The sequence below is a fragment of the Parasteatoda tepidariorum genome, chromosome 1 (genome assembly GCF_982258835.1).
Source record: "Parasteatoda tepidariorum strain Cologne lab strain chromosome 1, Ptep-v5.0, whole genome shotgun sequence".
NCBI lineage: Eukaryota > Metazoa > Arthropoda > Arachnida > Araneae > Theridiidae > Parasteatoda > Parasteatoda tepidariorum.
Window position 1 is genome coordinate 850,601 of NC_141755.1, and position 23,983 is coordinate 874,583.

The 23,983-nt window shown below is 28.7% G+C and overlaps 1 protein-coding gene across 4 annotated transcripts in view; it reads right to left on the reverse strand.

The window, feature by feature from the left end:
- Positions 1-23,983, reverse strand: part of LeuRS-m (Leucyl-tRNA synthetase, mitochondrial) — a 46,622-nt gene that overhangs the window by 21,155 nt on the left and 1,484 nt on the right. For 2 of the 4 annotated variants that reach the window (XM_043046584.3, XM_043046588.3), the window contains exons 2-12: positions 23,122-23,205; positions 22,096-22,221; positions 19,582-19,673; positions 15,821-15,881; positions 15,217-15,306; positions 14,872-15,015; positions 13,383-13,740; positions 12,782-12,888; positions 5,651-5,815; positions 1,285-1,400; positions 294-460 (exon numbers count right to left, since the gene is read on the reverse strand). In XM_043046584.3, the coding sequence (XP_042902518.2) occupies positions 294-460; positions 1,285-1,400; positions 5,651-5,815; positions 12,782-12,888; positions 13,383-13,740; positions 14,872-15,015; positions 15,217-15,306; positions 15,821-15,881; positions 19,582-19,673; positions 22,096-22,221; positions 23,122-23,205 (1,510 nt within the window). Of the gene's footprint in view, positions 1-293; positions 461-1,284; positions 1,401-5,650; positions 5,816-12,781; positions 12,889-13,382; positions 13,741-14,871; positions 15,016-15,216; positions 15,307-15,820; positions 15,882-17,599; positions 17,768-19,581; positions 19,674-22,095; positions 22,222-23,121; positions 23,206-23,983 lie in introns of those variants that run through there. The other 2 variants (XM_043046585.3, XM_043046593.3) reach the window with 2 other exon arrangements.

Below are 23,983 nucleotides of genomic sequence, written 5' to 3' on the forward strand. Positions count from 1 at the left end.
AACATTGGCAAAAGAAGTAATGTCAAACCTTTTAGGCTGAAAAATAAAAAACTAAATATTAACTACATAGAAAATTTAAAAATGTTACACTTGCAAATAAAATAAAAAAGTTTTTGTTTTAAAAAAAAAATACTTGAAAATCAGTACTTTGATACAAGTTAAAATAAATCAAAATTAACTGAACAAAAACAAATTTATTCATAATTCAAACTAAGGCAATTTTCTTACTAGTTTTTTAAAATAATAAAAATACATAACTTAATAGTTTTTTTATTAGCTACATAGTATATTACCATGCTCTTTGCCTCCAATATACAAATCGACAGGCATGTTTTTATTAACTTTATCAACACTGAATGGTAGTGACTGATTCTCTACATCTAAATATCGTAAAAAATACCATGAACTATCAACAAATGTATCCATCGTATCTGTTTCTCTTTTAGCAGGACAACCACACCTAATAAAAAAAACATATTAACAGTTATATGTACAGTTATTAGCAATTTAATCTATTATAAATTTTCTAAAATCTCAACTAAATATAAGAAGAAAAAATTTCTGGAAATTTTGATGCAGAAAAAATTATAAATATTGTTTAAAAATATCTGTTCTTAAAATAGTATTTTGTATAACTGCAAAAACTTTTATTAGAAAAGGGTCTTTCATAAAAATCATAAAAGTTGGTCAATAGTTAACACTATTTATCTAATTAAGAACTCATACATGTTTGCTCATATGTGTGTGTTGATAAGTAAATTCACTTTATTAGTCACTGTTTTCAATAGAAAACTATTGCATAAATAAATACCAGAAATCCCACCAGCCAAGTACTGATCAGAAAATTGTGGTTCCAGATATTTTTTAAACTTTAGCTAAATAAAAAATTTCAAAAATATTTCTCCTTTAGGGCCTTAAACTACATTGTCATAGATCTCACATAAAAGTTTTAAGTAAAAAAGCGTAAAAATCAGCAGCTGTGCAACTTGAAACTTCAACATTTCAAAGAAGGTTTGATTAAAATGAATGCTGAAGTGTCATTAACAATACTTATTGTTATTTATATATTTATTAACAATAATTGATAAGAAAGATTATTATGTTGCCTCACCGAAATTTCACATAAAACTAATTTATATAGAAGTAATATGGTTATCTTTCAAATATGGCTTACAGGATAAAATGCATGTTACTGAATTCAAGCCATTCAAATTCAGAAAATAATCTGACTAACCGCGAACATTTTGTCAAAAAGAAATCTAATTATATCTTATAAAAACATACCTTGGGCACTTAACATTTGCCCAATCCTGGGCCGCTTTCAGAGAACTAGATTTTCCACTAAATTCTACAAGTTCTGGGAGCTGAACGGGTAAGTCTTGTTTATCAACAGGTACAACCTAAAATATAATGGCAATGACATAACAATTTTTAATTTTACAACGGCGATAATTTTAAAGATTATTCTACAGCTACTCTTTACATAAATCAGTAAAATATTAAATTATAAATGCAAATTGCAGAAGAAATTTTCAACAATTTCATAATTAGCAGAACTTTTATGAGCAGCACACTATATAATGATTATAATAATAATTAAATGAAAGAAGATAAAAAGATAAAAATTAATAGATTAATAAATAAATTAAAACAATAAAGGGAGCCAATAAAATAATATCATTAAAACAAAATGGTGAAAAAAATTATTAAATTTTGCTGTAATTCTTTATGTACACAGTCCAGAAAAGACAATCTCTGTGCAGTTACCTCCTCTATTTAAAGACCACTTTCATTAGACTTTATGTTGAAGATTACCTTTAAGAGAGACCATCAAAACCTCTCCCAGTGACTGTGCAGACCTCCGTACAAAATGCGGAAAAGTTAAAACAAGGAAACACGAAAAAATATTAACAAAACAAATAAGTAGATTAAAATGCATTAAAAATATTTGTGAGTGGATCTTATTAAGAGAACTCTTTTTGACTATCTCTGAAAGAAACTGACAACCTCATATTACAGTAGTCAGAGTGCACTAAAGACGATGCTATCAATGATTTAGTTTTAGAGTTAAAAGTTATTTTCGAAAAAAAAAAAGCATCTCAACTGAAAACCCCTAAGGAAGACCAGGGGTTACCTTAATTGACTTTAAAATTACATTATAGGTGCGTGATTTTTTGCAAGTGATTTTAATTTTACTCAGTGTCATTTTCTTGGTGTGAAAATACCACCTATGTTAACATTGTAAAAGCCGGATGGAAGAATGATATTTAGCGTCCATAAAAATGACCCTTACTGATTAAATTATGTGTAAAAATAAATTTACCAATTATGAATGTCAGAACTATTTCAAATAAAGAAAAAGTTATACTTTTTTTGTTTAAATTTACATTTCATTTTATAGCATAAAAATTAGTTAGCTTTAAAAAATGAGAAGTGGTTTGCTTGTTTGAGATGCTTATTAACTATTTTTAAAATAACTTCTTTTTCTAATTTAGCTTTCAACTCGAAAAATAAATCATTGATTCTTTAGTGCACTCTGACTGTTGTTGATCTATTTCTGAGTTTGTAGTGCTGTTAATAGTAACTCTAAACATTCATTCTCGTCATTTTTACTATCAGAATGAGAGCAAAAACATAATTCCTTGTTTATTCGGTCACTATTTACTGATAAAAAAAACTTTAAAAATAAAACAAAATTATCTCACTGGAATTATGAAACTGTGGAACAGACGCCCTTCCCGATCTCCATTTCAATCGTCACAACATTGAGTACTCAGCTGATTTGGAATCATACCCTACATTACAAATAAGAAAAAGTTGTCTTACTTCACCCTCACATGAATAACTTCGAGTGTTGAATTCGTCACAAGAAGCAAAACAATTTTTGAAAGTTAGACATCGACTTCTTTCCAAACACTGCATCAGCAACAGATTTTTTTTTTCAAATTTGCAGTGGTACAGTTCTCCAAAAAAATCAATAATAGATTTTAGAATCAAGTGACTGAACTCTATCTTGATAATGCTTTTATCCAAAAGCTGCCATCTCCCACTAGTGGCAAAAATACTATTTTTACACTCTTCAATTTTATGTTATAAGAGTGACATGTGTTATCATCAATGAGCAACAGTACTTTTCTACCTTGCGATCTTCGCATCTAAGCTTTGTAACCATTTTTCAAAAATCGCACTTGATATCCAAGCTTTCCTATTAGATTTCCATGTGTTGGTTTTTTTCCCCTCTCCTAAAACTGTGGCTTTGCAGCCTTTCTAACAAAGTGTTTCTACTTGTCATATGCAGCAATTACCCGAAATGCAATCGTAACTCTCTCTTTTAGTGACTTACCACCTCTTGCCTCTATGGATTTAAACATTAAACTGTTTGGTGGCAATGCCCAAAATAATAGTCCTGTTTTGTCCATGCTTAAAATATCTTTATCATCCTATCCAGCAAGTTAAAGAGGCAATCTTGTCATTCAGTCTTTTTCATCAATATCTGTTTCACCAAACGATGCATAAAAAACCAAGTTATACCTATTGTGAAATTCTTTAAGCTACCCGTTAATCGCCGAAAAATTTTTGATTTCAAGCATGTCAGCGATTTTCAGCGCTTTTTTCTTTATAACGGGTCCCGTTTCTGGGATTTTTATTTATTTAATTTTTTTTTACTCTCACAGTTTTAAACCTTTCAAACAAGACCACATTTAAGTCTGGAAGTTTCTCTTGATGCATATGTTTCACATCTCAGACATTAAACTTTTTCATTTTTTTTCATAGCTGCCTTTTCCTTCAGATTTTTATTTATTTGTGCCCTGTCACAGTTGAATATCTTTGATAAATTTTTTTCTGAATCCTCTTTTTCATGCAATAATTTCACCTCTATCTTTTGTTCAAGCGAGAGATAAACTTTTTTCTTTGGACATTTTACCGCAGTGAAATTTAAGCAATAAAATAATTAGTGGCACTTGAAAACGTCCAGTTCCTTCAAATGAGCAAAATCATGCCCTAGATACTTAATTGACCAAAATCTATTTTCCTTCCCTTTTTTAATATTTCCCTTTTGTAAGAAACCTATCAGAATTTTAACACCACCTTCACAACTGAGATTCCATATATCAATGCTACCACATAGGCTCTACGCTGTCCCCATTGCTCTGCCAAGTTCTCATCGTACTTATTTTAATCTTGTCATTGAAAATGAAAGTATCCTTTTGGGTTAGTGAAATTCATCTTACCCACAACTGTGTTTTTTCCAGTAGAGGATAATGTTCTTCCCACAGGAGAAAGGCACGATTCTGATAAGAAGCTCGAATGTCAAAGCATAATAAGAGTCCATTTGATAAAATGGGCATGAGACTAACTAATGAAGGTTTGCCTCTCCCTGTAACGGAAATCTAGGTTAGTTCCATCAAAAAGTCCTCCATGAAAGAAAAATTTATCCCAATACTTGATCCTGGAGCTCCCTTGTCTTTTGGATTGGATTCAAAATTACAACTCTATCGTCTTCATACTTTATAGTCTTGTAATTTTTCTTAAAAATAAATTACAAGACTATGGAGTTGAACATTGGTAGTCGTAAACTTAAGATTGGATCGGTTATTCATTGAAGTTATAAAATAAAATATTTTGATCATTTTTTTAATATTTTATATTTTTTGTTTCCTTAGTTGACTTTTTAGCATTTGGTGTGGAAGTTTGCCTGGTTGTTGGGAGAGGTTTTGATGATCTCTCTTAAAAATTCACAGAGTCCAAGAAAAAAATTCCACGTCTCCCAAAAGTTGCCATAAAAGGAGGAGGTCAATACAAAAAGGTGGGCTTTTCTGGAAGGTCACTGTACTATTAATAACTTATTATTTAATAATCCAATTTCAAATATTTTATTTTCTTCATGCAAAGGAGGAACATTAAAAATTTTTATAGTTTACATGGAAAGGTAAATGTTTGAGCCATAGCACTTCATATTTTTTTTAAAACACAAAATCTCACTTTTTCTGAATAAAAATTTTTTTTGAGCAAATCTATATTTTTAGAATCGCAATGAGAAAAAAATAATTTAGTCAGATAAGATTGCTTCTTTAATTAATTAATTATAATTAATACTAAGAGATCAGCAGATAATAAATATAGCATTTAAAAATATGTTCAAATTTTCTTGGAATAATAGAATGTAAAATAATTTTTTTTAATAAATTATGCTACTACTTACAAATAAATCTAGTAAAATAAATATGAAAGAATACAAGAGCAAATCTGACAATAGAAACCTCAATTTAAATAACTTTAAAACTAATTAGTGAATGATCCCCTAGTAGTTACACTGAAAAACCTTAGTTTCCAACTCCCAAACTCCATCATTATTAATCCATTAATAAAAATTTTCATTTGACTAATCTTTAATACTTTGGAAAGTGCATGATACTTTCCAAAGTATTTCTGCTGCTTAGGAAATATTTAAAAAAAATATATGAATTTCAATTTTCTCCCTTATTAGGCTTCTTTGAAATATTTAATAGAAAATTATGCTGTAAGCCCAATGATAAACAAATACATGAAGCTAGCAGGTAATATTTCCAACTTTGTTAACATGCAGCAATATATTGCCTCGATCGAAAAAATAATAATAAACAAATAAACAGAACTAAAACTTACTTACTTTACAGGATGTGCAGTAAATGACTGGTATAGGAGTGCCCCAGTAGCGTTGACGAGATATTAGCCAATCTCTTAGCTTTTTACTTGCTTTATAAACTTTCACATTAAGTCTTTGAGCAACATCAAGAATTTTACTTTTGGCTTCTTCTCTACTCAACCCAGATAACTAAAAGATAAAAGGAAAAAAAACTTTAAACTAAGCATGCTATTCGCATGATATTTTATAAGTTGAAAGAGAATACCTTACTCTTGAGAGCAATTTGTTTTCTTTTTTTTCTAAACATTAAAAGAAAGCGGAAAAAAAGCATACACTATTTTAACTAATAAATTTATTTCAATGTTTCCAAAATTTCATTTATATAAAAAAATATATTAATGTTCTATAATAAGAGCCAAACTTTATTTCAAATGTCATATTTAATTTTTATCTTATATGTTCAGGGCCAAGGTAGGCCAATGGTTAGAGAATTGAACTCTGGTGCAGAAGAGCTGGAGTTCGATTCTCAACTCCATTAAGGCCCGCTGAAAGAATGTAATGTAGAGTGCTTTTGATCTAATGAGCAGATCTTCACATCCTAGGACTCAGTCTTAAATGGTTCCAGGGGATGACCTTAAATATGCTAAATAATTAGTGCAATGCAGACGATGTTTTAAGTTAAGAAATCAGACACAAAAACATACTTTCACTGAATAAACATAATTTTTTTTTCAACCGATTCGGATTTTTTACTTTCAAAATATTATTTTCTTTTTCAAATAACAGCAGGTACTTGAACTCTCGTTTTCCACCTTGGAAGATGCCGGAAGTGTTGCTCGTTTAACGTTACCCAGTGGGCACCTGTGAACCTAAGTCACGGAGGCGAGCAACATTACCCACGCCACACTGCCACAAACCCGTTCATAGGGTAGGTCACATTCACACACAACAGAGGACAACATACAGAGAGAAACATCCATGCCCAGAGAGGGATTCGAACCAGCAGACATTGGCTTCGCAGTCAGGCACGCTAACCGCTCGGCCACTTTCAAAATATAGGAGGTTGTCCCAATTTGGGAAATGTGACCCAGGGCCGTAACTACGCCGGGGCATCGCCCCGGGGCCCCGACGGTCAAGGGGGCCTCATATGAAGAGACCACATCATGTTTGTTTTTTTTCAAAATAAAGCACTCTAATTATATATATGTGGGAAAGAAATTGTGTTAAGATAGTGTTGATGAAAATTTTCTTTTTTGTAATTGCGTACCTACTATAACATAAAGGGAAGGGTAAAAAACGGTAAAACACCTTTTCACAAATTATTTCCCTTTCTTAAAAGAACAAACATGCTTTGCAGAGAAGGGGAAAGGCCACAGCTGCATGTAGTTGATTGCGTCAGACCCAGTGGCAGAGGGCCCCTCTAAAATTTAGATGATGGGGCAAACAATGCGTTTCACCCCTCCTGAAATTTAGACACTCACAAAAATAAAGTCAAGTAAAATCAGTAATTTAAAAAAAAAAAATTTTTTCAATTTTGAAGCTATTTTTGAAATAGAAAACTTTATATTCCTCTAACATTTATGTGTCTTGCCTCTTCTTATATTTAGTTATTCGCCAAGACGAAGTCTAGTAAAATAGGTAATTTTAGAGGGAAAAAAAAGCTATTCTTTTTCAGCTTTGAAGATTATACATCAAGTTATTCTGTTATGGGCGATTAATATGTTTTTTGACTTTTGAAAAAGTAAAGTAAAAGTAGAAAAAGTATTTTATTTCCAACTTTTACTCTATTTTCTACCGAAATAGTAATGAGGGGGCGAACATAGTTTTTCGCCCCTACTGAAATTTCAAAGTGCTCAAAAATAATAAAAATTGGTAACTAAAAAAAAATATGTCATCTTTGAATCCATTTTCCAAATAGAAAGCTTTATTTTCTTCTGAAATAAAAGTAAGGGGGCGAAAAATTTGCTTCTCATTTTTTGAAATTTAGGCATTAATAGAATAAAATCAAGTAAAGTTGAAAATTTTTGAAGAAAAAACTTGTTTTGTTTCATAACTTCGACGATATTTTCCAAATAAAAAACTTCATTTTCCTCTTAAATTATAGTAAGGGGATATAAAACTTTAATTTCTTCTGGTATAAAGTAAGGGGGGCTAAAAAAAATTTTGTATCTTCAGAAATTTAGACATTTGAAATAATAAAGTCCAGTAAAATTGTTTTTTTTTTTTTTAAAAAAAACAACAAAAAAACACTTTGAAGCTATTTTTCAAAAAGAAAATTTTATTTTCTTCTTAAAGTGAGGGGGTGAAGAATATACTTCACCTTCTGAATTTCAGACATTCGCAAGAATAAAGTCGAGTGAAATTTATATTTAACTCTTATTTTCGACTTTAAAGCTATTTTCCAAATCGAAAACTTTAGCCTCCCCTTCTGAAAATTTGACATTCGCTATAATAAAGTAAAACAGAATTGAGAATTTCAGAAAAAGAAATTACTTTTTTTTCCAATTTGATAGCTATTTTTCAAATTGAAATAGAAATCCCCCCCCCCCAAGAAAAATGCTTCGGTTTTGTTTCAATTTTTTTCTACATATTACAACTTTTAATTTATTAAAAAAATTTAAAACAAAAACACGAAAAGAGAAGAGGAGCACATCATAAAAAAACATAACAAGTGTTTAGAAAACTAAAATAAGCACCACTGTTTTGCATCCTGAAAAATGCATTCTACACTGAGACTAATAGATATATTTGAAAGCATCTTTTGACTGTGGGTGGTATGAAGGTGTTTAAACCTTCATACCCCCCACAGAGTTGACCCACAGTTATCTGACTCCTCAAAAAATAGCCATCTCCTTTTACACCATGGGAAAATGACCTTTTCCGTCTTAAAATTGCCTTAATCATTTTTATGACACTGGGCTCTTTCGTGCTTTTATAAAATGTCATATATTTACAGTACCATCTATATGTCCCTTAAGTTGTCTTAAACTAGAAATTATCTAGATGTTCTAGGAAAACGGATGTAAGCTTTTAAGGGATCCAAGGGGATGACTCTTGTTAACATTTACTTAGGTCATTTTGTCAAGAGATTTTTTCTGAGACAAACGTAAAACGTTGCAGTTAAATTCCAGTTTTTAACTCATTTAATTGCGTCATTTAAATTAACCATTTTTATTTGAGATGTAAATTTTCTGTTACCTTTTGTTTTGTTCAATTTTTGAAATTAAAATTTAACTTTAATTAAGAGTTTTTAAAATTATTTGCAACTTTTTTTCAAACATAAATCGTGATATCAATAATTCCCATTCTTAATAAAAAATTTCTTTGGAAAACAAGAAAACCAAATGTAAATTTATTTATAAGGAGGTAAGTAGTAAATGTTTGCATTAACTCATTTAATACATTTAAATTTTATATTTATATACTGTTAGAATTCTTTTATAAGAATGGTAACATAAAAGTTGCTTTTTTTTATGTTCGTATATGAAATTTAATTTGTATAGTACTTTAATTGATAATTTTACTGTTTATTGTGTGCATGGATTTTGTTCTGATTTTATATTTTTTGAATTATTAAGATCTTTAAATTTTTTAAATTGGAACTTCGAATTTTTAGGGTGTTTAATAACTTTGTTTTCATTAAAAAATGAAATGCAATCTTTATTTTACATAAAAAAAATCATATTTAATTTAATAAAAAAGCTATGAACATCAACTTAGAAATCCGTAGCAAGTAAAATTCATTGCCATGACAAACCATTAAAAAGAATTTTTTTTTCAGCAAATATGCTTTGATTTTTTATCATTTTTCTTTCATTAAAAAAAAAAAAAAAAAACTATTACTCTTTGTCATAATTTTGCCACATATCGTTGGTTCAAAACTAAAACGACACTTCTGCACGATCTTCTCATGTTATTTGAATGAGAAGTGAGTGCAGAAATGTCCTTTTAGTTTTGAACCATCGATATGATTACAAGGCGTCATGAATACATAGGCCAAATATTCAAGAACGAATTCTTTTCAAAATATAGCTATATTTTCTAGGGACCTGTCCATATTGGAGTAAAGCAACTTTGTTTTTTGTTAATCGATGAATATAGAGAAACAATTTCTGTTTATTTTTTCAATTAGGATTTTTTAAAATGTGGATATATGTGCCGACAGAAAAAAAAGTCTATAATTTCCTTCAGTTTCCATAACGCGATCAAAAACTTTTAGATTTGAAATTAAATAATTTTAATTATTATAATGATTTTGTCTTGAAAAGACCTTCCTAACGGTATAGTAACCGGATTCATCTGGTTTATAAAATTGGTATTTTATGATTAGCATTATATTTATAGGAAAAGGAGGCTACTGTGGGCAAGGGGGACAAGAGAAGACAACATGAATAGTCTTTTTTCCCCCTAGTCATTTCCTCGGTGAGATGCCGTAAATTGGAAACATTTACGTGCAGTGAACCAAAAACGTACCATCCTGAATAACTTTTAATTTAATGATCGGATCTTCACGTTCTAGGACTCCATCTTAATAGTTCGAGGGTGTGACTTCAAATATGCAAATTAATTAGTGCATGATATTTTATTTTAAGTTACGCAATCAGACACAAAAACATACTTTCCCTGAATAAACATTACTTTTGCTCAACAGATTCGATTTTCTAACCCCCGTAATATAGGTAGCTGTAATCTGGGAAATATGGTCCCAATAGTTGGGTCGGGTGAGCTATCCAAAGTTTGGACCCCCAAATGTTAAGGGAATTGAAAAATTTTTGCTCACTATTAGAAAATTCTTTTATCTAAAGATAATTCCATGCAAAAAATAACTTTTAGTAAATATTTAGTATTTTTTATTTAATAGTCTGATGTTGTTGATCATTTACGTTGCATTAGTGCTACACAATAGGCTATTGGCGACGGTCTGGGAAACATCCCTTGAGGTTTGATCCTCTACAGAGGGGTTTGGCAGCCCCGCTTCGGTAGCCTGGTGACCTGCACGCGAAGTCGAGCATTATTATGGTAGAACAGTTTAACGAGGACCAATACCGCACACCCTCGGTCCCTACGCAGACTGATCCAAGTGGTCACACACCCGCACACTGACCGCAGCCAGTGAGGCTTGACTTCGGTGATCTACTGGGAACCGTGTCTTAACGATCAGTCCACTACGGGACAATAATAGTCTGAAAACTTTTGAATCGCAAAGCATATATATATATATTTTTTAAATCATTTTAAAGTATCTAATTCCACATGGAAAATACAAAATTAGAGCGAAATTGGTTGATTAGTTCTTGAGAAATTGAGTTTTATAAGTACGACTTTTTTAAAATTTAATTTCCCAGGATTAATCGATTTAGCTGAAATTTTGTATTTTGCCATGTGGAAAACTTAAAATGTTTTGTTATCCAATTTATATGCGTACAAATAACTTGTTTTCATAAACATATTCGTTAACATAATACATAAATAGCTAAAATGACGATTAGAGATGGAGTAGTGAAAGTTTTTGAAAGGGCCTCCGCCAAAAATTTTTGCCCCAGGGCCCCGAGAGGTGAAGTTACGGCACTGATGTGACCCCCATAGTTTTATCAGGAGAGATGTCCAAAGGTTGGACCCTTTAATGTTAATTTCACTTTTTGCGTATTTCACCATATTTCAAGAACTTTTAAGAGCAATTGAAAACTTTATGCATACAATCATAAAATTCGTTTATCCAAAGACAAATGCAAAAAATACATTTTGGTAAATACTTCTTATTTTATTTAATAAGAGTTGAAAAAATTTCGAATTGTAATCTTTTACATCATTTTAAAGTATATTATTTTACATGGCAAAAAGGAGATTTTCAGCGAAATCGGTTGAATAGTTGATGAGAAATTGGATTTTAAATAAACGACTTCTTTAAAATTGGATTTTTCAGGCACTATCCATATGATTTCGCTGAAGTTTTGTATTTTGCCATGCAAAATTACATATTTTAAAATGATGTAAAAAATTGCATACCTTACAATTCACAAAACATTTTTTTTACTCTTATTAAAGAAGTAAAAAACATTTACTAAAATGTATTTTTTGCATCTTTAGATAAATTAATTTTATAATTGTGAGTAAAATTTTTTCAATTCACTTAAAAAGTTTTTGAAATATGGCAAAATACACAAAAAGTAAAATTAACGTTAAGGTGTGGAAACTTTGGATCGCTCTCCTGATTAAACTATGGGAACCATATTTCCCAGATTGCAGCTAGCCCTATATTCTGGGGGTCAGAAATCTGAATCCATTGAAAAAAAGGTATGTTTCTTCAAAGAAGGTATGCTTTGTGTCTTATTTCTTACCTTAAAATATTGTCTGCACTAATTATTTAGACTATTTAAGATCACTTCTTCAAACCATAAAAGATTGAATCCTAGAATGTGAAGATACCATCATTAGATAAAAAGTCATTCAGGGGGTCAGATTTATGTCTAAATTGAGAAAGTGGTTTCATGAATGTGTGGTGCTTTTCCCTCTGTGTGGGTTTCTGAGTGAAGATGCACTTTCATCCCTGCAGTGCTCTCTTGTCAAAAAAAAAAGGTGCACCTCCATTACATTCGCAAAAGGCGAGTTTAACTTAACCAAAAAGGCTGGCGAGTTTAATTTAACCGAAAAGCCATTAGAAACACAAAAATTTTATGAACATATTAAAATTTACAAAACATATTTTAAAATAAACAATAACATATTTTTGAAAAAATTCACATGAAGTCACAGAAAATTAGCAAAGGTTTTTATAACTATGCTTAACTCAAGTGAAGTAATTTTGCATTATGATGTATGAATAATACATTATATATAATATATAATAATATATCATACCAAAATAAAATTTTGTAGCAGGAAATTAAATTCCAACATTGTTAATAATCAAAAAAAAAACATCCATTATTTTTACTAGTAAATATATAAAGTGCATATATCAGCATGGATAATTTCAATATTTTTGAATTAAATAGAATTGTGTACATACATAAAAAAGAAAAACAAACATTGCATTACATTTTAAAATATGCATGAAAAATAAATGTTAAAATGTTTTAAATAAAATTTGATTTTTATAACATTAGAGCACTTTTTAATGAAAATTTTTTTCAGTACGGAAATGTCAAATATCACCTCTCCAGAATTTTTTAAGCGGCTTGAGTTGTCAGCAATGTCAACAGTATTAGTTCTGTGTTTTGTTACAAATTTAGTAAATTTTGTATCATCAGAATCAGGAACACCTAAAACAAACGATAATTAGGTATTCTATGTAGAAATTAATTTCATAGTGTAAGCTGATACATACAATTACATTTAGGATCTTTTACAATAAGCCTCAAATAAGAAAGGTGGAAAGACTAAATCATTTATGATCTGTTGAAAATTCAGCAAATAAAATGAATTCAGTATTACAAATGAAAATTGAAAAACTAAATTAATTCAGATTGTATACTAAAATAATCAGTCCTTAATTCTTTTATAGGTGCTATTTTAACAAAATGCTAACAATAGGAGACAAAATGAAATAAATAAAAATAAACAAACTAATAAAAATCTTATTAAAAAAAATTTTTTTGTTACTTTTCAGGGAAAAGTATTTAATAAATAACCCTTTATAAATATTTTTCACATAATAAATACAAAAGCCAATTTGTTAATGTTTGAGTTAAAAAGGTGATAACAATATAATCAATACATATTATAAACCATGATGAATTAACCATAAAAGCTATACCTAAGAATGAATCAGTAGCTGAACTATGATCCAAATTTTCGGAGACTATGACTGGGAGATGTAAGCCGTTAAAAGGATTATGAACAGTGATATTCAATTTCTGATCACACCCAACTTTACCACCTCCAAACTCAGTTGAATTAAAATGATGATTGGGTGAGACACCCACAAATGAAGCACCATATACCAGTTCTGGTGCATTTGTCCAAACTGTGAAATCATCATTTAAATATTCCCCATTGTGAAAGGCTTTGAAATGGAATATGTAACCATCAGGTTCACCAATCCAATGTTTTTGAATTTTGATTGCATCTCTCCATTCCACTAAACTAGGATCACTTAATCCTTCATAAAGATCCTACAAAAATTAGAACTTTTAGAAAACAAATCTAATACTATGGAAGATAAATAGAAAACATATATAATTCTCATCAAACAGATCAAATAAAGAAATGAATTTTTAAATAATTGAATATAATACAGTAGAACCTCGATTTATACAGTACTATTCTTTGTGATTGACAGATACAGGAAAATGGCAAATGTGGAGCAACGTAAAATATCAAATAATAATTTTAAAATGTATGAAAAGTAATAAAGACATAGACTTAATTTTTAATTAAAACCATGGTTTTACTTTTAAAAAATTAGTACTTGATGCAAAAAAAGGTTGAAAAAATAGATTAATTTATTTATTAGGGAAATCGTAAGACGTGGAAACAATCGATCGAGGTTCGACTATATGTGTATATATGATTGATAATCACTTAAAGTTTTTTGAAATTGAAAGAAAAAAGAAGTAAAAAATATTAATTTATGAATCAAGTGAAAAGTAAATTGGATAAATCATTATAATTTATTAGAAAAGATTTTCAGTCATTACAGATTCGCTTATTTGTTTTAAAATGCATATCTGTAACATTTTCCATCACAAAATTCTCCTATTATTAACAGCTATAATAAGTTGTGCCTCCTTGTGAATTTTATAGCTCAAAATAACATTAATAACTGCATCAATGAAGATACGTTTTGCACAATCTATTTTTGTAATAAAAATAATTATTGACTAAAACAATCAAAACATGAATCATAACAGTGCAAGAAAGAATGATTTTTTACATGGTTTGCAGAATAATAAAAAGTAATAAAATAAAAACTAAAAAAAATGGATGTTTCAATTTTAAAAACAGGCTTAATATTAAATTTAATAGATGGTAAATAAGTTACAGTTATTTAACACAAAATTATATAAATAGCACATACACTATACCATCCATATCCTTAAAACTTAAACAAAAATTGCTGAATTTTAAAACCACTTTTTTAAAATTGAAATCTCTTTTTCAATTCATAAACTATTACTTTAAAAAGCATTATAAATTAAGAAAGTCAGTTATGTTCAAAACTCTTAAGAGTATTTTAAAACCATTAAATTAAAAAAAAAAACTTTTTTTATGAAAGAGGTTTAAGAGCACTAAATAATATGTACTTTAGAGAATTCAGAAGTACGCAAAAACCATTGAGAGAGACGTCTCTTCTCAACTTTGCACCCAGATCGCCAAGAACGACCATTTTCATCAACTTGTTCATCGGCTAAAACAGTCTGATCGACAGGATCCCAATTCACAAGAGCCTTAAAATTGAACAAGCAAAAAATTATAAATGATTCAGCCACATAAGAAAACTAAAGAAAATTAGTGAAGAATTACATTACCAAAGTTTAAAACTGATAAAGCAAATAAACATCAAAGAAAAACTTTAAAAAATTTTAAGTAATCCTGACATTTACAATATTTTCTTTATTATGTCTTAAATACAATTAATTCTGCATTACTTCTTTTTTGTAAGCCAATCCTTTTTCAAACATCAAGAGGAATAAGTATTGCGTCCATTTATAATAAGATGCATCACAGGTAGTTAGTTCCTAAAACAAAAATATATAATATTTAAAATACAATTATTAAAAATAAAATGCTCAGAAATAACTGAAGTCAATTGAATGATACAAACACTAGCTGCTATATAAGGCTGTAGACAAAACATTTTGTTTACGAAAATGAATCACTAGGATCAGAATTCTGCTCGATTCATTAATATAATTTTACTAATAATAAAATAACTTATCACTAACTAAAATAGTCAAATGGTAATGACAAAAAAAACCTGAAATTAGAAATCTAAAATATTTTCTGACATAGAGAAACATTAAGCATATTTTTTAAAGCAAATGTAAATATAGATAAATGAACTAATTATGTTTAAAAAAATTAAAATTAAGTAAAATCCCTAAATGTTTCAATAAACCAATCTTATTTCAAACAATAGGTGTACAATAGGTATTTTATTTCAATAAATAAAATAATTTTAATTGTAGTCCATGATGATATAATACTTAAATATATAAGGTAAAAAAATTATAGAAAATAAAAAGTGCTCACTGTGTCCCAATCAAAGCTAATATTGAGTCCTTTCAATTGTTGCTTCATTGTAGCAATGTTCCTGCAGTTAGAGAAATTCAGAGATAACACATTTAAGATTAATAAAAAATGTTTTTTACAGTTAAAAATAAACCACAGCGTCAATAAAAACGAATTTTTAAACAGTTTGCACATTCTAGTTATATAATAATGAAATGTTCAAGTAAGAATTTAGGAAATAACATATTATTCAGAACAATTAAAATTTCAGAAAATAATATAATTTATAAATGTATTCGATCAATTTAAGTAAAGGAAATATATTGCATGTTTTCTATATATCATTTTTACACATTTGTACATTGTCTAAAGGTGAAAATTCTGTCTGAAAATAAAGGTTGATATTTTTATTTCCCAAAAACTATCTTTAGAATCCCTCTCATTGTTTGATTGATTTTCTAAAAAGTTTTGCATATATTGCAGAAACACTTAGTGTAAAATTTTGGATAATTAGATAAATTTTAATAAAACAAAAACCGTCAGTACATGTGAACGAGATTGTTAATATTGTTTACTACCTTTTATTTTATTTTATAACCGTCATTGAACAGCCGACCCAATTTTGGGTTTACGACTATCAATGTTCAACTCTATAGCCTTGCAATTTTGAACCAATTCAGAAGACAAGGAAACTCCTGGATTAGTACCCCCAGAGGTATAATTTGTCATGGGAACATGGAGGACTTTGTGACTCAACAGATTTAACATGCATTAGTCACCATTTACTACACGTGGAGTCTTCAGTCAACGGGGATCGATCCCACCACCTCTTGGACATGGACCCAGTGCTCTATTAACCAGGCTAACCTGGCCCAGCTTACTACCTTTGCAAAAAAAAATTTCTTTTTTTTTTTAGTCGCTCTTGTTTTATAAAAAGCTGTACAACTGTTGATTACTCTTATCAACTCCAACAGGGCTCAAAAATTATATTGCTCACTATGCCTGAGAAAAGTAAAAATTCCAATGAATCATATACATTGTATAAATATTAAATGCCGCCCAGCATGCTACTACTATACTTTTGCTGGTATCATATTTTATACTGCTTACATGCTGGACTGAGCATCTAAAGATTTAAAGAAGTGTACCATAAAATACCGATCAAACATCTGTCAAATTTTTAAGAAAATGACCAATAAAAAAAGATGGGTGAATAAAGAGCACCAAAGGGAATAATAATATAAAATAAACAATATTAAAAAAGAACTAAATTTCACTAAATTTAATTACAGAAGTAAGAATTTATTAAACGAAGTTTACTGTGAATAAATAAAAAATTAATATGAAAGTTTATAAAGTAAAACATTGAAGGGCATGCACTTGCTCAGAACAGAGCTACTAGAAAATGTGAGTGATAATATCACTTGTTTGTTAATACCTGAGATTTAATTCACTGATACTTATTCCCATCTAATACTTATTCATACCCTATAATTCCATGTTAATGATACCTAATATTTTTTGTTAATAACACAAACATTTCTGAGTTATACTTAAAACAAAAAGCATTTTTGAAATTTACAATATTAATATACTTTTATTGGCAAAAGATACATTTATATGTTTTCAATAATATGTAATCGAAAAATTTGTTTCATTCAGGCCCAATAAGTGGCAGGGTTTTTTAAAAATGTTGAGATTTCTATCTAATGAAAAAAATTATATGAAGCGAATTTTAAGAAAGCTTTGGTAAAATAAACATAATTTATAATTTAGGTATGAAAACATATATACACATACACATTACTCTTCACTCTTAATTGGAACATAGGGCTTCTATCATAGCTCTCCATCTCACTCTATTTGTAAACAGATATTTTACCTCTCTCTGTGTCTTTCTTATTGTTTTGCATTCAGCTATAATCGCACTGTGCCAAGTATTTTCAGGTCTTCCTCTTTTTCTATTACCTAGAGGGTTCCAATCAAAAACTTGTTCTGCATTAAATTTTTTAGGTTTACGTAAAACATGACCAATTCATTTCCATATATGTATTTTAAATTCCAGTTTAATCAGATTTTGTTTTGCTTTTCTAAGGATTTCTGTGTTACTAATTTTATGAAACCATTTGATACTTAAACTGTAGTTAATAAATACTTGAAGTGTTTTCATATTATTTTTATTGCAGTGTCATGTTTCGGATCTATAGAATAGGTCAAATTTAACATTAGTGCTGAAAATTCTAATTTTTGTTAAATTAGTTGTGCTTTTATTTTTCAAGAATTTATTGAAAATAGTGTATTTGCTTTGGGCTTTGCTTAATCTATTTAGTATCGTTTCATCAGTTCCTCTTTTGGAGGAAATTGTACTATTTGGAGGGGATTATACTTCCGAGGTACGTAAAACTGTTTACAATCTCCAGTTTGTTATTTTATAAGAATATGTCATTTATTTGCTTAGGATTAATTTTTAAAATTTTAATTTCATTTTGGGTGATAATAAGCCCCATTTTCTTTGTTTCTACACTTAAAATGCTTGAGCTCGTTTGCATGTCTTGAAGTGTGTTGTTCGGTAAGCATAAGTCCTTTGCAAAATCAAGGTCAGAAAGTTATTTACCATTGGTTCCATTTTGTTCTCTGATACTCCCTTCCTAGTCCAGTCAAATGGTTTATAATATTTAATATTTGCTTCATCCGTCATGTCATACAAATAAAATCAAGAAATATTTCAGAAAAATGGAACCAAAAATGATTTTATACTAGAATGACTGCTTCTACAATTCTACTTTTGAAACGGTAATCTTAATTAGTTACATTTGAGTTTTATTTCAGAAATGAAAACTTTAAATAAATAAATTGTTTCACATTTCAACAATTTGTACATCTTTTTAAACATAATGGGGGCAACTTAAACTCAGTGGCGCGACAGCCCATAGAGGGCCAAGGCCTACTGTGTCCATCTCAGTTTTCTTGATCTTGGGCTCTGCAGGAGCAGATGTTCCGGTCAGGTGGTCAGCCGAAAGCGGAACCCCCAGTGTTTAGTTCCCAAGCATGCTTGGTACTCATTTATCGACCCACTGAAGGGATGAAAGGCTGAGTCAATGTTGCTCGGCCCCAGGATCGAACCAGGGACCTTTGGCATGACAGCGCGAAGCGCTACCGCTCAGCTACCGGGCGTCAATGGAGGCAACTTAATAAACTTTAAATATACTTGGACTAACTTATATCAATTTGCTTCATTTTTATTATATTTATTATTCGATTTAGAAAACCAAAAGCAGCAATGTTCTTAGAATACTTTTTAAACTGGTTCACTATGATAGCATTTTTTGTGAAAAGTAAGATAATTTGTTGACAATATAAAAATTTTTGCAAAAATCAAGTTGAATAAAATGATTGATTCCAAGAGCAATTTTTAAACTAGTCATATTTTACACATTTTATTGCAGATGAGCAAAAATTAAAAATAAAAAAATCTTTTTGATAATGCTTCACACAGATACTTCAACACAGGCATAAAATAACATAATCAATACAAAAATAGTTTTATAAAAAAATTGCTTCAAATAGCAAATCCGCAAATAAATTCAGAGGATAAATCCATATTTTTGCCCTTATTATTTTCAAAACTTTATAGCAATTAAAAACCTGATTGTGCGTGCAGACACTTTTCAGGTCACTTAATTTAAAATTTATAAAGCACCCACTTGAGGTGAAGGTAAAAAAATTTTGAGTAGAGGAAATACATTAGAAATAAAACAGTGAAAAATCAAATGATAATGTACTTTTTAGTCCAATCAGAAGGATAAATATTTCTTTCAATAGCCGCATTTTCTGCAGGCAAACCAAAAGCATCCCATCCAATTGGATGAATTACCTGAAATTTAAAGTAAAATAAAGCAGCAAAAATATAATAGAAAATAAAGAGATATAACACATTAAATACAACGATTGATTTCATAAAAAATAAACTTTACATTATACGCATTGTTAATGCCATTACAATTGTGATCATAAATTTTTTTGCAGGTGCGTAGTCAAATTTTTCAACAAAAAATAAGCACCATTTAAATACTTTTCAAGCACTCAAAAAATATTTTTAATCACTTTCCAAAAAAAAAAATTCATGATTAGGATTTGTGAGTTCTTAATTTATAAACATAAAATCAATAAAATTAGTGATAAAATAACTAGTTTGTGATAAATATTGCAGAGAAAATTGTGAAAATAATGCATTTTTTGTAATTTTGAATGACAATTGACATAGCAAAGAAAAAGTTTCTGTTTAAATTATAGAAAATTAAGCACTTTTTACAAACTCTGAATAAAAAAGGACCTTTACAGGCTTTTTAAAAAACGCATATCAAAAATAAGCACATTTAAAGGCATTTAAAAAATGCAAATCAAAAATAAGCACCTTTAAGCACTTTTTAAAAATACTACACACCCTGTATTATTTGTTTTTTTAAAATTTGCTTATTATTTTTTTTTTTTTTTTATTCCAGCAAGAAATTTTTTGTATTATTTTTTATCTTGAGTATTTTTTATCTTTAAAGTATTTATTATCTTGATAAATAATAAATACTTTAAAATAATTCTGAAAATAATCACCATTGTAATATGACAATATTGACAACATTTGACATTGCATTAAGAGTTTTTTTAATGTCAATTTCAATTCTATAGAAATTTTTTAAAAATTAATTAAATAATATTTCAAAAAATAAACTTTAATAATAATTTTTTTAGAAACAATTTATTTAAAATTTTATACCTCAATTCACATAAACTTCTTTGAATTGTCAATCTATGCAAAAATGTACGTATGTAGAGTATTTTGAACATGAAATAACAAGGGCAAAATCTGTTTATACAGTCAAACCCCGCTATAGTGAACTCCCGGATATAGTGAACGAAATGTTCGGTCCCGTGCCTTGCTATACACACATAACGTTATTTTTTGTGGATATAGTGAACCAAAAAAGTGAGGAAGTTGGATATAATGAACTTTCTTCTGTCTTCTGCTGATTTTTTTTTTAAAAATTTTTTTTATAATTTTGAAATTTCTGTTTCAAAATAAATACATATACCGATTTTTAAAACCATCTATAGAGGGGAATGCAGTGATAAGCATTTTATCTTGTTTGCTTTTTTTTATCTCACTTTCCCATCCTTAAAGAAACCAAGCAGATGTTTCCAACCCAAGCAGATGATGTATCTGTAAGGTGTCAGTGAGATCAATATGCATTTTCTGTCAGAGGGAATGAGCAATTATTCATTATAGGTCAAAGGGTTGGACCCCAATATGTGTTCATAAGGCCCTCATTTCAACTCCTTTTTGCTCTCAGTTCAGTTAAAAAAATCCTGCAAACAAGTGTCTCAAATTTAACAATGGCGAGCAGTAAACGTAAAACGTTCTCCATTGATGATAAAATGGACACAATCAGAAAAATAAATGGATTCTATCAAGCTGATATTTGCAAAGAATATAAACTATCCAAATCTGCAGTTTGTAACTTATGGAAAAATTGGCAATTAATAATTTCAGCTCATGAAAAAAATTTAGATGGCAGAAAAAAGTTGAGAAAAGCAGATCACAAGGATGTTGAAGAAGCATTACTGAAGAGGTTCACAAATCGAAGAAGCCGCAATATTCCAGTATCTGGACAATTGTCGATGAATTTGCGAAGTGATTTTATGATACTACTTTTTGTGCTCGAACGGAAGGTTAGACAGGCTTAAAAAGCAAAATAACAGAAATTCGGAAAAAATTATCTGAGAGTGTCGGGATGTGTTTCCATATCTGATGTTGAGTATTGCTCATCAGGTAAAGATGACCAATTTTTTTTTGTACGCAAAACAAAGAGTAATGAAAAATAACACAATTTTTACTACTACATAATATTTATTTGAATAATGTGTAATAAAAGGGAGCAGTTTGGGAACCATTAGTTAAATTGTCTGCTTAACGGATATAGTGAACTCCCGGATATAGTGAACCAAAATTTCGGTCCCTTAAAGGTTCACTATATCGGGGTTTGACTATATTTTAAAATTTTATTTATGATCATTTTATTTATTTTAGCCAAGTTGTTTGCTTTTGTTCCAAAAAAAATTATTAAAAAAAAGTTGAAGAAAATGCCTTGAAAAGTTGTAAGTTTTAGAAAAAAATATTTTAAATACAAAGCAATTATAAATTAATACACAAAGAATTATAGTAATTATAAATTAACTAAAAGTATAAGTTAAATTTCTGTTTTCAATGAAATAAAAAATTTAAAAAAAAAAACAAGCTCCACCTTTTTTCCATTCATTCTGAGGAAACGTGCTATTGCATCACTTATGGTGTATACCCTGACATGTCCCATATGTAGATTACCAGATGGATAAGGAAACATAGATAATAAATAATACTTTTCAGCCTCCTGAAGAAAAGAATATATTCAGTAAGTGATAAATTCTAACATAAATTTACTATTCATAAAATTCAATATATATTTTTGAATAACAACTCACAAGCTGATATGAACTTTTGGAACAAACAGTTGAACATAATTTTAACAGACTGCCTCTAACATAAGAATAGGTACCAGTTAAACATTTAAAAAGGTACAAAATGCTTTGAAAAATTAAAAACACTGAAGATAAAAAGAACTTTTATGACTGGAATACAAAAGTAGTTCCATACAAACCTCATTATATCTAGTTTTTAAAGTTATTAGGTGTACGGGTTTTGATGTCTAAATTTCACTGATATCAGTAATTAAAATTAATGTCACAAATTTCCAGTGATATATATATATATTTATAGAATTTGCACTTTTTGATTTATAATGCATTGATATTTATTCTGCAGAATTGATTAAAACTGTTTACTTTTTATATTTTTGTTTCTTGAATAATTTTTCTGAATTATATATGAAATTTATTTCTAAGGAAAACAAGTCACTCACTCCTTCTCTCTCTCACACACGCACACATATATAATATGTATATAATACATAATTAACTATTTTAAATAAAATAAATATTGCCTAATTTTCAAAGTTTTATAATAAAAGTATTTTGAATGTTATTTTATTTCATTGGCACATTACTTAAGGAATAAAAAACACTTATCACATTACTAAGTAATCAGTAAATTTTACAAAGAAAAAAAAAAAAGAAACTAATTTTATAATTAAAAATGTTTAAGGAATTAGATGTTTATTCAATATCCTGAAAAATTATTTCTTGTAAGATTCATGAATCAAGCAGAGAATTCACAATACAAAAAAATAAATAAAGAAATAAAAAATTAGGTTACAAAATATAATGAAATTTGCCTTTTTATTTGGAAATGGTTTATTTATCTCATCTTTCCAATAGCTTTCAATTTCCTTTTTAACATCATTAGTTAATTCCTTGGACTGAAATAAAAACAAAATATATATAAACAAAGTTAAAAACAAATCTTAAATGTACAGATAAAACAATATGTAACGTTTTTTTTTTTTTTAAATTTATCCCATTTCATTGCCCAGTTGTCATCGAAACATAGCAATTAATTTACGATGGGTACCCATACAAAAATCTTCCAAATAATGTAACTAAAATTTTACATTGTATTATCTGCTTGATAAACTATATAATACAAGTCAACTTATACAAATTATTAGAATATTAATGTTTTAAAACTAGTGTGCATCCAAACTCATTTTAGCAATAATTTAAAGCTGTTATTCATGAACTTAAACTCTGAATTAACACTTACGCTTTTTAAATAATTCTTTGCATTTTAAAACTATTTATTTTGTGTTTCTGAAAAATAAATGACATTCATAGAAATTCTGTCATAATTTTCCTCAGTTATATGTTATTTTAAATGAAACAATTGTCTTAATAACTTAGAATAAAACTATTGCTTTTCGAAAAATTAATAACTTCTGTAAAAGTAAATATTCTGAAAATAAAAATATTCATATATATCAGAACCCTAATTATCCAATGCCTAATCATAAGATGAGGTGAATATCCTGTTATCCAACAATTCTTTCAATGAATGTTAAAAATGCCTCAAAACATGATTCATCACTATTACAAGTGATGTTACTTTATTTCCTTTTTGAAGCCATTCTTCTATTTCATATTCCACATTCAGTTCAATCACTGCTGTTAAAAAAAACTCTGAAATTCTTTGGGAAAAAA